The sequence below is a fragment of the Mastigoproctus giganteus genome, chromosome 4 (genome assembly GCF_048544385.1).
Source record: "Mastigoproctus giganteus isolate SK-2022 chromosome 4, ASM4854438v1, whole genome shotgun sequence".
Taxonomy (NCBI): domain Eukaryota; kingdom Metazoa; phylum Arthropoda; class Arachnida; order Uropygi; family Thelyphonidae; genus Mastigoproctus; species Mastigoproctus giganteus.
In genome coordinates this window covers 8,596,921-8,613,609 of record NC_143578.1, presented here as the reverse complement: position 1 = coordinate 8,613,609, position 16,689 = coordinate 8,596,921, and the positions used below count along the sequence as shown (strand labels likewise).

The 16,689-nt window shown below is 38.2% G+C and overlaps 1 protein-coding gene across 1 annotated transcript in view; it reads left to right on the top strand.

Moving 5' to 3' along the window:
• The window catches only part of LOC150086369 (small G protein signaling modulator 3 homolog), a 157,366-nt gene that overhangs the window by 12,178 nt on the left and 128,499 nt on the right, over positions 1-16,689 (top strand). Inside the window, exon 2 of the mRNA XM_090371336.1 lies at positions 13,572-13,756. Coding sequence (XP_090227462.1) covers positions 13,572-13,756 — 185 coding nt within the window. The remainder of the gene's footprint in view (positions 1-13,571; positions 13,757-16,689) is intronic.

Genomic DNA, 16,689 nt, shown 5'->3' with positions numbered 1-16,689 from the left:
GAAAATAATGTAACAAGCAATATATATATATACAAAGCGTGGAAATAAAGTTCCTAGACTGGTGCTGTTGCAATCACAAGGAGGTTGAAAATATACCAAGGAGTGGTATGTTGTAATTCAAGCTTAATCCAAAGATGGTGGCAGAGAGAGTAGACTGACAGCCTCAACTAACAAAAAGTTTCATTTAGCAGCATTAACATTCTGTGTCACAATTTTGCAATGAAGTGATGTGCAAAATATCAAATTTTGCTTTAAACTAGTAATATCTACAAAAGAAACATATGAAATCTTGAGCTGTGCCAGTGTGTGTGTGTGTGTGTGTGTGTGTGTGATTGAAAGGAATAAGCAGTACAAAGACTGACATGAGAAGGTTCACGATCAGCCAAGAAATGGGCATATTGTCAACCTCTTGAAATAAGGAAAGAGTTGCGAAACATCAGGAAATTGTGGCAAGAGATTGTTGTTTTACCCTCAGAATGATGATTGATGAGTGATAAGGATAAGGACTATGGATAAGGACTCAATTTGTCAAATTCTGCATGCAGATTTAGGGAAAAGGAAGACCTGTGCAATATTCGTGCTTCACAGATGAGCACAAGCAATGAAGAGAATGATTCAAAAGACTATATCTACGCTTGTGAAGACAATCCTAATTTCTTAAACTGATGACACTGGAGATAAGAGTTGGGTGTTTTGGAACAACCTAGAGACAAAGCGCCAGAGCATGTAGTTGACTTCAAAATCAATACCAAGGCCCAAAACGTTTTGCTTACAGAAGTCCAGAATCAAAATGTTGCTGATCATGTTTTTTGATGAAAAAGGTGTGATTCATAAGGAATTTTCACTTGAAGGGGATAGAGTCAATGTTGCATTATTCATACAGATGCTTCAAAGATTATTCAAGTGGATTTCCCAGGTGAGGCCAAGGCCACAAGGCAAGTAGTTCTTGATACACAACAATGCCCCTGCCTATTATGCCCTTTTTGTGAAGACATTTCCAACCAAACATGTCATTGTACTGATCAACCATCCACATTACCAGACTTTCTCTTCAGGATGTTGAGGACATTAAGAAATATGTACTGACAGAAATCAACATCATATCTTTGAATGCTTTCACCGATCTTTTCAAAAATTTTTAGAATGGTATAATAAGTGCATTCAATAAGGGGGTGATTACCTTGAATAAAAATAAAAACATTTTTGGGATTCTTCACTTAGTATTATTTTTATTGCACCAGTCAGGACACTATACTGTGACACAGGATTGCCCATAAGGAAACATGTTTTACTGTAAATAACAACACTATCTTAAATATATATTTTAATTAAAACTAGCGCAAAAGAAAGGGCATACATAAACTTAAAAACAAAAAAAAAAAAAAAAAACCATCTGTTCAATATGGCTGCCATTTTGGTCTTCACATAACTGCAGTATTGGGAACTGCTGAAGTTCCAGCAGAGACCCATATTTAGTCTCCAGAGCTAACTTCCTGTCAACCCTTCCCCATCTCTTTCATCATGCAGTACGATTGATGACTTTTGAGGTTATGATGAACATCATGGCAAGATCAAATCTTCCTTACATTTCAAGGGTACAGCTCTAAAACCATGTTCACAGACCTGCCGCTAGTCAGTACACCGGACTGAACCTATTGATAACTCTCTAGGTTATACACTAGCTGATATATCAGCTAGTGTATAACCTTGTTACCGCTACTCTGCCAGACAGTGATCGGAGGGAGTCCGAGTAGTGCGTATGTGGGGGGCATTGTCGAGGCCACGCTATGTCAAGGATCTGGGTATATTCTTACCATATGTATGCCATATCCAAAAATTTCATTACTTCATACAGCATCTCAACAATGTCCATTTCCACTTGCAGTATGCCAAACCCCCATGTACTTTTTGTGACAGAATCTCAGTTATCAGTTGATTCAACTACTGCTCATCTCAGATGTCCAAATCATTTGCTGTATGATTCCTTTCGCCTCAAAGGTGGTACTTGTGCACATGTCCGTCCGATATTCCATGTCAGAGACTTGGTAACTTGGAATCTCCGTTTTTCAATCCTCTCTGTCTTTGTGGACTAATGTTATTAGTGGAGTCCCACAGGTTTCGTTGTTGGGTCCACTGTTGTTTTGTATATTTATCAATGATATTGACGAAGGTATATCAGGCTTAGTGTCGAAGTTTGCAGATGATACAAAGGTTGGCAGGGTTGTTAATGACAGTAATGGCAGTGTGCTACTGCAACAGGATCTAGATAATTTGGGCAGATGGGCTAAGAAGTGGTTAAATAAATTTAAGGAGGAATTGGACAGGCTTTTGGAGGTAATGGTATGATTTTTTTTTTTTTTTTGGCTGATGCTGCATAAGCTCATACACTTGCTTTTTTGCATCACATGCCCCTACTACTACTACTATTTCTAGTGGCTCAGTGTCTTTTTAGGTGTGGCTCTTTTATGCAATGTAATTTAATATCTCACATGTATGCAATGGTCAAAAAATTAGAAATCTTTATTTCTGGTAGGGCTATGTGTAGCATGATTTATAGCCTGTACATGTTATCAGTTTTGACCATTCTGTCATCAGTATATTTGGCTACTTGTAATTGTATTACTTCCTGCTTAATATTTAGGTCCCTAGAATACATATCAGAATGGTTTGCACATATATATTTTGAATACCTGATACTACTATTTGCCATATGGTGCAAGGATGCACTAGGATGTTGCTGCAAAATAAAATAAAAAAATTGAATAGAAAATCATAAATATGGTAAAAATGCATTTTTATGCATTCTATGCAGCTACTGTTGAATGCAGCTACATTCCAACTGACTTTTGAATTTTTCCAACCTGTCAGCCTAAAACTAACAGTGGAGGTAATTATTCCACTGATTTACAATTCAGAAATTGGATAAAGGAAAATTTCTCGCAGTATAATCTGTACCATTCTCTCCATAATTTAAATTGTCCCCTAGTTCTGGCATCATTTATAATTGTAAAAATTTCACTCCAACTTCATTTTACTACCTCCTCTCAGAGCTTTATAGACCTCAATGAGATCCTCTCTAAGATGGTTAGTTAACAAGCTCTGTAACCTGCATATTTGAAGTCTTTCCTTATATGGGCACTCTTTTGCCAATTTCACCCAGCAAATCGCCCATCTTTTGACCTTTTCAAGAAGTATGCTATCTTTTTTTAGGTTGTCTTCATACTTGGATACAGTACCCCAAGTGCAATTTCATCATTGTCTTATATAGTATTATGACCTCCCAATCTTTACAAGCAAATTAGTATTAGTAGTGGTAAATGGTGCAAGCTTATGCAGTATCAATCAAAAAAAAAAAAAAAAATCTGACCACTTTATCTATCCATCCATCTCTAATAATTTCCCTAATTCTTCCTTAAATTTATTTAAACTACCTGCTTCATCAACACTGGATGGAAGTTTGTTCCAACAACTAGTCATTCTCTCTCTGAAAGCAAATTTTTGAATAAATATCCATCCTTTTTCAGTTTAAGTTTATATCCTCACATGTGTGTTGTTTGAGAGAGTAAAGATATCATTAGCATTTATTTTACTCAATCCATTTAAAGCTTTAAACACTTTAATCAGATCTCTTCACATGTGTCTAGTTTTCAAGTGTTAGTTTTCAGAATTGAAGTTGCTCAAGGGCCAGAAAGGATAAGAGTACCTTTTTGTGTCCTTGACTAATCTTGTTGCTCTTTTCCATACCCATTCCAACAGATCCACATTCTTCCTGAAATAACGTTTTCACACTATATCATAACCACTGCAATTCAATATGATGATACAAAGTTTGGCAGGGTTGTTAATGACAGTAATGGCAGTGTGCTACTGCAACAGGATCTAGATAATTTGGGCAGATGGGCTAAGAAATGGCAACTGAAGTTTAACCTTGACAAATGCAAAGTACTGCATATGGGTAGAAGTAACCCCAGAGAAATGTACCAACTGTGTGGTACTACACTTTTGGTGGTAGAAAATGAAAAAGAATTGGAAGTAATTGTGCAGTCAGATATGAAGTTTTCTGAGCAATGCAGACATGCTGTCAGGGCAGGTCATGGGGTTTTGTCAATGATATATAGGAATTTTGCTAGCAGGGAAAAGGAGGTGATTGTCCCTCTGTATAAAGCAATGGTCAAGCCACACCTTGAGTACTGCGTACAGGTCTGGAGGCCTCATTTTAGGAAGGATGTAGATTTGCTTGAGCGTATACAGAGAAGGGCAACAAGATTGGTGATGGGAATGAAGGGATCCTCTTACCAAGAGAGGCTTAAGTTCTGCAAATTGCAGTGGCCGGAGACTAGGCACTTGCGCGGTGATCTGATTGAGGTGTATAAGACCTTGAATGGGTTGAGCACGCTGAATTCTGATGGGATCCTTTCACTTGTTCAGATTACGAATCTAAGGGGGCATAAATTCAAATTAAGAAAAGACAGATGTAGAATAGATGTGCAGAAATTTCCCTTTAGCCAGCGGGTGGTTAATTGCTGGAACAAACTTCCATCTGCCGTTGTGGATGTTGATAGGTTAAATAAATTTAAGGAGGAACTGGACAGGCATTTGGAGGGAATGGTGTGATGATTTTTTTTTTTTTTTTTTTTGGCTGATGCTGCATAAGCTCATACACTTGCTTTCTTGCATCACATGCCACTGCTACTATTCACTGGTTAGGAAAGGTCTAATCATCTCTGTCACTGCTGGAAAAATACTTGTATATTATTGACAGAGCTCCCATGAGCTTGCCTAGCAACCTTTCTGTACTGCTCAGAGTATGTCGTGTCAAACTGTACAGTTAACTCTAGATGTTCTTTTGTTCTCCACCACCTTCAGTGTTGTTGTACTACCTAAATGGTATGTTTTTTCTGGGATTACTGCTACCTATATGCAGTATTTGTCAATTGATGTTAAACTTCAGTTTCCACTTTTCAGCCCATCTGGCTAAATTTTTCTAGATCTTGTTGCAGTAGTATACCCCGATTATTGTCATTAACCACCTGCTTACTTTTGTATGATGTGCAAACTTAGATATTAAGCCTGCTGTGCCTTCATCAATATTGTTAATAAATTCAAAATCAACAATGGGTTCAGTACTGAACCCTGAGGGACTCTGCTAATAACATTAGTCTAAGAAGAGCAGTGCCGATTTACAACTGTCCTCTGGTTCTGCCACTGTATCACCCCCTATCCATAGCAGTAACTTACCTCCAATCTGTCTACAGAAGATTAATGATGATCCAGACTTAATCACTCATTTAATCAGGAGTGGTGAAGCCAACTTTCATTTAAATTGATATGTAGATAACCAAAATTTAAGATATTGGCCAGCCAAAAATTCATTTTACCTTCATGAACAACCACTTCACAGCCAAAAAGTTACCTTTTTGTGTGGGGTATCTGATTTCAACATCATTGGGCCATATTTTTATGAAAATGCTAATGGTTCAGCCATCACAGTAACTTCAGCCCTATTTGTAAACATGCTGCAAGAATTTGTAAGAGAGGATATTCACCAAGAAAGGGGGTCAACAGGATGATGCTATGGCCCATACAGCAAGACTTTCTATAAGCGTTTTTAAACCGAATCATGTCTCATTTTGATAACATAAATTGGCCACCACGATTACCAGCCTTATCTGTTTGTGATTTCTTTTTTTGGGGTTTCTTAAAATTCAAAGTTGATGTAAACTATCCACAGACACTTGATCAATTGAAACAAAGCATTCATGTTGAAATTGAAAGAATTCCACCAGAAAATTACACAGAGCAATGGAAGCTGTGAGAATACAATACCCATTCCATACCCATTCCAACAGATCCACATTCTTCCTGAAATAACGTTTTCACACTATATCGTAACCACTGCAATTCAATATGATCCATTGCACTATTGCAAACACAATTCTATAGAGAATTGTGTTTGCAATGGTGGTGGCCATTTAAGGGACATTATTTTCAAACACTGAGGAGTGCAACATAACTGCTTTGATGTATATTATTAAACTATAATAATAGTCTTTTCTAATTTGCACAGTAGTAATTTTATTTTTAAAATGGGTAGTTTGTTTTGCCTGTCCTTATATAAATGGAAAAAAAAAGTAGTAATATGTGACTGGGGTAACACTGCTATTATTTAAAAGTTTATATGAATACAACCATAATAATCAAATTATGGTTGTATTCATATAAACTTTAATAAATTTTAAAAAATTTCTGTTATATTGTTCATTTTTAAATTTTCAGTTTGAAATATTTCGCTTTATTATGTAGGGTTTTATTTTCACGATTGATTCAGGACTTTAAAGTAATGCAAGAACATTCATATAAATATGTCCAATTGTGAGCAGTCATGGAGTTATGGTCATTTAAATTTTAAAAATGGCTTTGGAGTTTTTAATGATAAAAAATAATAAAAGAATAAAAAATAAAGAAGAATAAAGAAATGTGCCTAGTATTAATGAACATTTTATTAGTTGTCTGCATATTGTTATTTATTAGTTTATTATTTTTATTATTTTTATTATATTTTATCATTGAATACTCCATAGTCATTTTTTTGGTTAGTAAGTGAGCCTAATTATCTGTTAAATAGTTTTTTATTATTATTAGCTATATGGTACAAGGAAGCCTGAGGCTTATGCTGCACCAGCCAAAAAAAAATTAGCATTAGCATTAGTAGAGGCATTTGATGCAAGAAAGCAAGCTTATGCAGCATCAGCCAAAAAAAAAAAAAAAACCACTTCCACTTCACCCCTCTGTTCGTTCAAAATACCTGTCCAGCTGAGCCTTAAACTTATTTAGGCTATCAACTTCCACGACAAGGGATGGAAGTCTGTTCCACCAACCAACCGGCCCCGGGTGCCAAGCGTTATAGTGATCAAGCGATTCTCAGTGATTTCTAGAGCGTTTTTCTCGAAGCTGCAGTTTTTGTTCAGTTAAAAAAGTTTTCTTACGTTTTCATTAAATACTAGTAAACTTAGACTTACGATCTGTAACTAAGTTTCAGAAAGGCAAATCACCTTTCTTTTTTCCATTTAAACTAATATACTAACTTTTATACCGCTTGGTCACTCTAGCGGCACTGCTCCTGCCTCCCCGTGGCGGGGCCGGTAACCTGGGAGAAGAAATCCACTCTCCCGGGGCTTGAAAGGAGCAAAGATGGATAACAATACGTTCCCACCTTTAGAGCCTCCGAGCTCAAAACTAGCGACAAAACACACCGATGATGACTTCTCCCAACCCAAGAGGTTGAAAACAAATCCTCAAGAGGAGATACCAGCATTTCTCATACTGCACTCTACATCAGACCAGCCTTTGAGTAAATTGTCCCCATTCCTTGTGCAAAAATGCTTAGAGGCTGTCGCAGGTTCACCAAAATCAGTAAGGCGACTCCAGTCTGGGGATCTTCTGGTAGAGACCATGAAATCCCAGCATTCTGCAAAGTTATTAAATCTGACAACTTTTGGCGGACATCCAATAAAAGTCACTCCCCATGCCACCTTAAATTCCTCCAAGGGAGTAATTGCAGAATGGGACTTATTAACCGTATCAGAGGAGGAGATAGTCAAAGAGCTACGAGAACAAAGAGTCATCCAAGCCAGGAGAATCATGACTCGTAAAGATGGTACTCTCATTCCAACAAGGAGCATAATCCTCACTTTTAGCTCTCCCATCTTACCAACATCTGTCAAAGCAGGCTATCTCCATTGCCGTGTCCGACCCTACATCCCAAACCCAATCAGGTGCTATAAGTGCCAAAAATATGGACACTCTCAGACTGCATGTAGAGGTGAGGCAATATGTCCTAACTGCGGATCGAAAGACCACAACCAATCCAATTGCAATGCTACCACTCCTAATTGCCCAAATTGTAAAGGTAATCACCCAGCTTTCTCAAAAATATGCGAACTATGGAAGCAAGGGAAAAAAATACAGAAATATAAAGTGGAAAACAAAGTCACTTATTCAGAGGCGAGAAGAGAAATAATCAAAATGGAGCCAAAGCATACGTATGCCACAGCTGCCAAACAGGTGCAATCAGTTAGTATCCAAACGGACGTTACAGTTCCTCCTAATACATCTATCGCGAATTGGGCACGATCCATACTCACTTCTCCCAAACAGTGTCCTTCACAACAAACAACTGAACAAGCCAGCAATACTCCAATCTCCATTCCAGCCGATGCGTCAACAATGAAACCAAAAGCTACAGAAACCCCAATGGTGCATCCACGGATTTCAACAGAAATGGATATTGATCAGGAGAAAAATTCAGATGATGGAATTTTAGAACTCCACGCAACTGATGAGATGGACACGACACGTCCTTTCTATCCTAAGAAAGACAAAGTAAAAATAGAGAGGTATAAACAAGCTACAACCAAAAAACTGTCAGAAGCAAAAACAACTAACAAGAACGCATAATGGAAAGAATTCTTCAGTGGAATTGTAGAGGCTTTCGTAATGCAAAAGGTGACTTGCGTGATCTCGTAAACCGCTATGAACCAGCATGTATATCCCTACAAGAAACCTATTTAAATCCACAAGTGTGTTCTACCATTAAAAATTATACCATGTTCAGAAGAGATAGGAGTATCGACTCCTATCCGTGGAGGCGTGGCAGTTCTTGTTAGAAATAATATTCCATCTAAACCTGTTGCTCTTCAGACTCCTTTTGAGGTAGTGGCAATGCACGCAGAAATTGGCATGACTATTACAATAGCATCTATATATATTCCCCCAAATTCCTCAATCTCCTCAGAAAATCTAGAAAATCTAATAGACCAGCTACCACCTCCTTTCTATTTACTCGGAGACTTCAATGCTCATCACTCGCTGTGGGGATCTCCAACAATCGACAAAAGAGGTAAACAAATAGAAAATCTACTCGATGTGTGCCAACTTACCCTTTTGAATACTGGAGAGCCTACCTATATACATTTTTCTACAGGATCCATGAGTGCAATAGACCTTTCAATCTGCTCTCCCTCCATATGTACTAATACGGAGTGGTCTGTTCTTGAAAATCCACTAAATAGTGATCATCTACCAATTCTCTGCAAGCTGCAAACACGGGTAAACTCCCCTTTGCTGGGTCGCTCCAAATGGAAATTTCGTAGGGCACACTGGAATGAATATGCTTCAAATGTTCAGTTAGATGATGAAATAATTCAACTTCAACCCATAGATTATGTCACACAACATATAACTAATCAAATATTACAAGCTGCCAACTCTACAATACCAAAGTCCTTGCCTGGGAAACGCAAACACAATAATTACTGGTGGAATCCGGATTGTACATATGCTAAACAGGAAAAAAATAGGGCTTGGAATTTGTTCCGCAAATTCCCCACAACCAGTAACCTAATTAGTTTTAAAAGAATGAAAGCTAAGTTCCGCCAAATAAGAAGGAAAGCAAAAAGAGAAGCATGGATTAGCTTTTCCTCTAGTATATACATTCCTCTAGTGCTACAAGGACACAGATATCGTCTGATATCTGTGTCCTTGTTTATTCCTCTAGTATAAACAAGGACACAGATATCAGACTCATCTGGAAGAAAATACAAACAATTGATGGCAAATATGTCCAGTCCCCGGCCTCAATATTAAACTGGAAAGGAAAGGAGTTGTCCTCTCTGGCAGAAATTGCAAATGCCTTAGCCGAATCATTTGCTAGTATATCAGGCGTATCCACCTACAACCCAATCTTTCAGAAAATTAAAAAATCATCAGAGCAGCATAAGATCAATTTCTCCACTAGAGTTTCACACCCGTACAACCAGCCATTTACATTAACAGAACTTTTAGGGGCGCTCAATAAAACTTCCAGTAGTGCTGCTGGTCCAGATGGGATCTACTACGTCATGATAAGCCAACTAAACAACAGAACAAAAAGGGCATTGTTAAAATATTACAATCGAATATTTCTAGAAAATACTTACCCAAACTCCTGGCGTCACTCAATTATACTAGCCTTTCCAAAGCCAGGAAAGGATTGCAGCTTTCCACATAATTACAGGCCGATTTCACTGACCAGCTGCTTAGGCAAAGTCTTGGAAAAAATGGTTCACAGGCGGCTAACGTGGTTCCTGGAAACTAACAACTTGCAAAATAACAATCAGTACGGGTTTCGAAAGAACCGGTCCACGTTAGATGTAATGATAAAAGCAGAAGCAAACATCCGAAATGCCTTCATAAGGGGACAACATCTGGTCATGATCAATCTTGATATTGAGAAAGCCTTTGATAACACCTGGCGATACGGTGTACTTCAAGATCTTCATTCTTTTGGCTTGAGAGGTCATTTACCCCACTTTATACAAAACTTCCTATGCCACAGAACATTTCAGGTTAGATACATGAACAATTTATCTAAATCATTTGAACAAGAGGAGGGTGTTCCTCAGGGGTCCATTCTTAGTCCGACGTTATTTTCAATAAGAATTACAAACGTGACACAGGATGTACCTAATACAGTAGAATCGTATATGTTCGCTGATGACCTCGTTGTTTCTTGTCAATCCCAATCCATGAACACCATTGAAAGACAACTTCAAATTTCCATCGCTAAAATTGAATCATGGGCATTGCGGAATGGCTATTCCCTATCAGAAAAGAAATCTAGTGCAATTCATTTTTGTAAAAAACGCAAACTTCACCCGGATCCAGAAATATTTTTAAAAAACAACCTGATTCCTGTCACTAACAATTTCCGTCTGTTGGGGTTATATTTAGATAACAAACTTAATTTTGCTTCCCATATTGCTTTCCTTCGAACTACATGTCTTAAAAAACTGAACATCCTGAGAGCAGTCTCTGCTAAGTCCTGGGGTGCTGACAGAAGCTCTCTCCTTCATCTGTATAGAGCTTTAATAAGATCACAATTAGATTATGGATCACCTGTCTATGACTCCGCTAGGAAAAGTTCACTATTACGTCTGAACACTATACAGCATAGTGCTCTTAGGACAGCTGTGGGAGCCTTCAGAACATCTCCGGTCCACAGCCTGTATATTGAGGCAAATGAACCCCCTTTGCATCTCAGGAGAAAATCCTTATTGTATAATTATGCAGCAAAAATTAAAAGCATGTCATTCCACCCTAGCTGGCAGTACCTGTTTGATCCTCAATATGTTGAATTATATCACAATAAGCCTAATGAAAACCGCCCCTCAGGGATTCGACTGCAAGAACTCACGATCAGTTGGGATCTTAAATTTCACAACATATTCCAAGACATTGCTACTCCTGAAACTCCCTGGACTGAACTCTCACCTCTCTGCGACAATTTCTTTTCAAAATGGGGAAAATCCTCTCTGGCAAATATAAACTATCAACAGCTCCATAAAACTCATTTGTTGGAAAACTCAGATAAAGTACCTATCTATACTGATGGCTCCAAAACAGACGCAGCCGTTGGTGCTGCAGCAGTTTCTTCTGCCTTCTCAGTTGCTGTGTCTCTTCCTACGGAATGTACTATCTATACTGTAGAATTATTTGCAATTAAACTAGCTCTAGATAGAATACACAACAGCTGTATAAAGCAATCCCTGATATACACAGACTCCTTAAGCCCAATCACTGCCATTCAAACTACCATGTCGCCCTCTCATCCGATTCTTAAAGAGATACGGTCCAAGTTATTTTACTGTAAAAAAGCCAACCAGAAGGTTACCTTCTGCTGGATACCTGGTCATGCAGGCATTCCAGGTAATGAACAAGCGGACGCCGCCGCTAAACACCCTGACTCAAACACTTCCATTCAACAAACAGTGCCCTACACCGACTACAAATCCATCATTGAAACATCATGTAGGAAGCAATGGTCTGACCTCTGGAAAGCTCAAATAAATAATAAACTGTTGCAGATAAAAAAAGAGCCAAAACTGTGGACATCTATTATCAGGAAAAGCAGGCGACAAGAAGTAATTCTAGCAAGGCTCCGCATCGGACACTCACATCCAACTCATCTGTATTTGCTTATGGGAGAGAACCCTCCTCAGTGTTTGTTGTGCCAGTCGCAGTTGACAATATATCATATTCTCATTGAATGTCCCCAACTTTCAACTACCAGAAAATCAACATTTACCTCCCTATCCCATTTGAAGGAACCGATAACCTTATTGCAGATTCTTGGCAATGATGCAAATTTGGAAGAACTGTTTACTTATTTGAAACAGATAAATCTCTATAATAGCCTATGATCACAATAACATGAGAAATTTGTGATAAGCAAATATCGAACAGGCACAATATGGCCCAAGAGGCCCTTGTGCCAGAAAACCCAAATACAACAACAACAACCAACCAACCACCCGCTGGCTAAAGACAAATTTCCGCACGTCTATCCTACATCTGTCTTTCCTCAATTTGAATTTATGCCCTCTCAGGTGATTATTCTGAGCGAGAGGAAGAATCCCATCAGCATTGAGCATGCTCAAACCATTCAAGGCTTTATACACCTCTATCAGATCACCTCGCTGGTGCCTAGTCTCCAGACACTGTAATTTGCAAAACTTAAGCCTTTCTTCGTAAGAGCATCCCTTTGTTCCATTCACTAATCTTGTTGCCCTTCTCTGTACTCATTCCAGCAGCTCTACATCCTTCTTGAAATGAGGCCTCCAGACCTGTATACAGTACTCTAGGTGTGGCCTGGAGTACTGTATTCCCTAGTTACCCTGAGAGAGAGAGAGAGAGAGAGAGAGAGAGAGAGAGAGAGAGAGAGAGAGAGAGAGAGAGAGAGAGAGTGTGTCAAAAATAGAGGGGAATCACCAAGAAAGAGAAGAATGATGATATTCAGCTCAGGACCCTGGGTGTGCCAAGCCCATACTCACCAGATGGGAACCCCTGGGTTTCATATAACTGTGTGGTAAAATCACATACATGTTCTCTAGATCACATACTTGAAATGTCCATATGTAATACAATGCAGGGCCGGATTTACATATAAGCTAAACAAGCTACAGCTTAGGGTCTCACATTACAAGGGACCTTGCTCTTTCTCAAGAAATCCTTTTTTAAAATACTGTATTGTCACATGTGAACAGTAAGAAAAAAGGTCCTCATACATGTTATAGCTTAGGGCCACAACGAGTTTAAATCCTACTCTGATACAATGTATAGTAAAAAATATCCATTGTCTTGCCAAGCTGAAATGAATAAACAGCATGTTTGTTGTTGTTTGTTATTTAGTTTTTAGGAGCATTAGCAACTAAAGCCATATTGCCCGAGGGATATGCGGTGGTCATTCCCTGACCTTTGTGCATTCTCCATATTTGGTGGGCACTGGCTTGAACCCCGGTCTAATCAAGAAGCGTGTGCTACACACTGCCGCTACGGAGGCACCATAAACAGCATGTGAAATGGCAGGCAGATCCCTAGGCCTGTCAAACCAAAAGGTCTAAGATAAAATTGTCTATCATGGCAGTTAATGTTCTTGTACTTAATATATAATACATATATTATTTAATACATATATAAAACATTTAAAAATGATTTTATGAATTTGAAGTAAGTTTTTGTTTTTATTATCCTAGCGGAAACATTATCAGAAGATGAAGACGAACCCTACCCCTCTGATGTAACCGAGTCTGTTAGCATTAGGGCAAACTTATTTGGCTCTCCTTCTAGCGGGCAAGGTTATTCGCCTGCACCTGGGGGTCCATTTTCAGCTCTTACTCCTTCAATGTGGCCACAAGATCTGTTAGCTTCTTTAGCACAAGTAATTTTTAAACATATTCCTTAGATATTCCATATAAGGAATATGCTCTAATAAAGTATTTAATTACTATATTTTATTAAAATAATAATAATAAAATTTTAATAATTCCATATATTTTATTAAAACAATAATGAAAAGTAAGTATTAAGCTTTCCACAATTTTAAATATACTTCAACTTGATTTTTTTTATTTTTGTGTAATTGTATTTAGCATTAGCATTAGCATTAGTAGAGGCATTTGATGCAAGAAAGCAAGCTTATGCAGCATCAGCCAAAAAAAAAAAAAAAAACCCACTTCCACTTCACCCCTCTGTTCGTTCAAAATACCTGTCCAGCTGAGCCTTAAACTTATTTAGGCTATCAACCTCCACCACAAGGGATGGAAGTCTGTTCCACCAACCAACCACCCGCTGGCTAAAGGCAAATTTCCGCACGTCTATCCTACATCTGTCTTTCCTCAATTTGAATTTATGCCCTCTCAGGTGATTTTTCTGAGCTAGAGGAAGAATCCCATCAGCATTGAGCATGCTTAAACCATTCAAGGCTTTATACACCTCTATCAGATCACCTCGCTGGTGCCTAGTCTCCAGACACTGTAATTTGCAAAACTTAAGCCTTTCTTCGTAAGAGCACCCCTTTGTTCCATTCACTAATCTTGTTGCCCTTCTCTGTACTCGTTCCAGCAGCTCTACATCCTTCTTGAAATGAGGCCTCCAGACCTGTATACAGTACTCTAGGTGTGGCCTGACCATCGCCTTATACAATGGAATAATCACCTCCTTATCCCTGCTGGAAAAATTCCTGTATATCATTGACAATACTACATGAGCTACTCTTGCAGCCCTTCTGCACTGCTCAGAGAACTTCATATCTGCCTGCACAACCACCCCCAAGTCCCTTTCATTCTCTATCACTGTCAGTGTAGTACCACAGAGTTGATACGTTGCTCTGGGGTTGCTGTTTCCCATGTGTAGTAATTTTCTGGTGTAGTATGCTGGTGTATGTATTATGACTCCAAGGAGAATTAGTTTTTTGCAAGGTCAAAAGGTCCCAGGTGTTAAGTGAGTGACTAGAGCTGTTTTAAATGATTTCAGATGGCATTTCCTTGATATATATATATAAGTTGTTTATTAGGGAATATTAAAGTCTTAATTTTCACAGTTATTTATTTTTACTGTTTCTAAATAAATAAATTAGCTTATTAAAAGAAAGGAATGATACTTTTCTTCTTATATAACTTACTAATAACTAAGTTCCCCTTATTTCTTGGTCACAAGCATCAATAGTGATATTTATACCTTCATCAATATCATTAATATTGAAAAGCAGAAGGGGCCTGGCAACCCCAGTGGACCTCACTAATAATGTTAGTTTTTTGTTTATTTTAGTTAGTTGTTGGTGCATTGCTTCTGTGGCCATAATGCACTTCCCAAGGTTTTTGCAGTACTCTGATCCAAGCCCATGACCTTTGGGTTGCCAGGCAGGCACTATACCCACCCGGCTGGCTCGGTCGGCGTAATAATGTTAGTCCAAAAAAGAGCAGTGCTAACCAGTCTTTGTCTTCTTCCACTCAGCCATCCCTTTATCCGTAGAAGTAGCTTCCCCCTGATATATTCCACTACTTCAATTTGTGCAGCAGTCTTTCATATGGAATAGTGTCAAATGCTTTTCTGAAATCTAAGTATGTGATGTCAAAATTATTTTTTGCATCCTATTTCTTTGTTACTGCATCATAATTTGTAATCAGATTGGTCAGACAAGATTCCACCTTAACAAGTCCATATTGTGATTGCTGTGTAACTACATTCCTGTCTAGATCAGTGTTTCTCAATCTTTTCACTCTCGTGGCACATTTTCCAAGAAAAAAAAATTTCGCGGCACACCTACGTAGTCATAGACGAAGAAATTTCTAAATTTCGCGGCACACTTGGAAAATTTTGCGGCACACCCTTTGAGAAACACTGGTCTAGATGGTCCTGCATTACTTCTTTATATGATTCCATTATTTTGCCTGGAACAAAACTCAAGTTTACAGGTCTAATTTCTCGCTTCACTCATCAATTCCTCTTTGTGAATTGGGAAGACATTTTAACGTCTCCACTCTGTAGGAACCTTCCTTGAATCAAAGGTTGCTTTCATAATTATGGCCAAAGGTTTGCTTACATCGTTTGCTGCCTCTCTTAATGTAGTTGGATAGATAACACCTTCTCCAGATGCCTTATTTAATTTTTTCTTCAGCAATTTGTCTTCCACTTTCCTTTCAGCTTTCATAAATTCATTTAGCTCTGTGTTTGAAGTTGATGTACTTTGGCATCCTGATCCCTAAAATTTTTTTTTATATTTGAATATAGATGCAAAATATATATTCAATTTGTCAGCAACCTGAACAGGATCATCAGCAGCAGTTATACCATTCATTTATATTGGTGTAATGTCATACCAAACTGACTGTGATTCATCTCTTTCCTTCTTGGCCTTAGTTGCTAATGCTCCTAAAAAACTAAACAACAACATCTCTTTCCTTCTAGTGTTAAACATCTTTCCTACTCTTCTTCCCTCTCTTTGCCAGAGACTTCTCATAATCTGCTTGAACTTGTCTAACCTTCTTTATGACTTGATTGTAGACTACTTTATACTTGCCGTAGGCCTCTATATCTCCTATTATATGTATCTCTTGTATTTTTCTTCTCTGACAATAGTCTTATCAGTTGAAAAACTGAAAACAAATGAAAAACCTTTTGTGGCAATGGGAAATTGTGGGAGCGAAGTTAAAAAAATATGTAATTAATGATATTGAAATTTCGCAAGATTATTTAATGAAAAAACTTTCGAGCCTACAGACCAGTAAGGCTCCTGGAGTTGATGGAATATAACCTATAATCTTAAGGGAGGCGGCAATCGAGTGCATTGAACCATTGAGGCTAATTATGCGA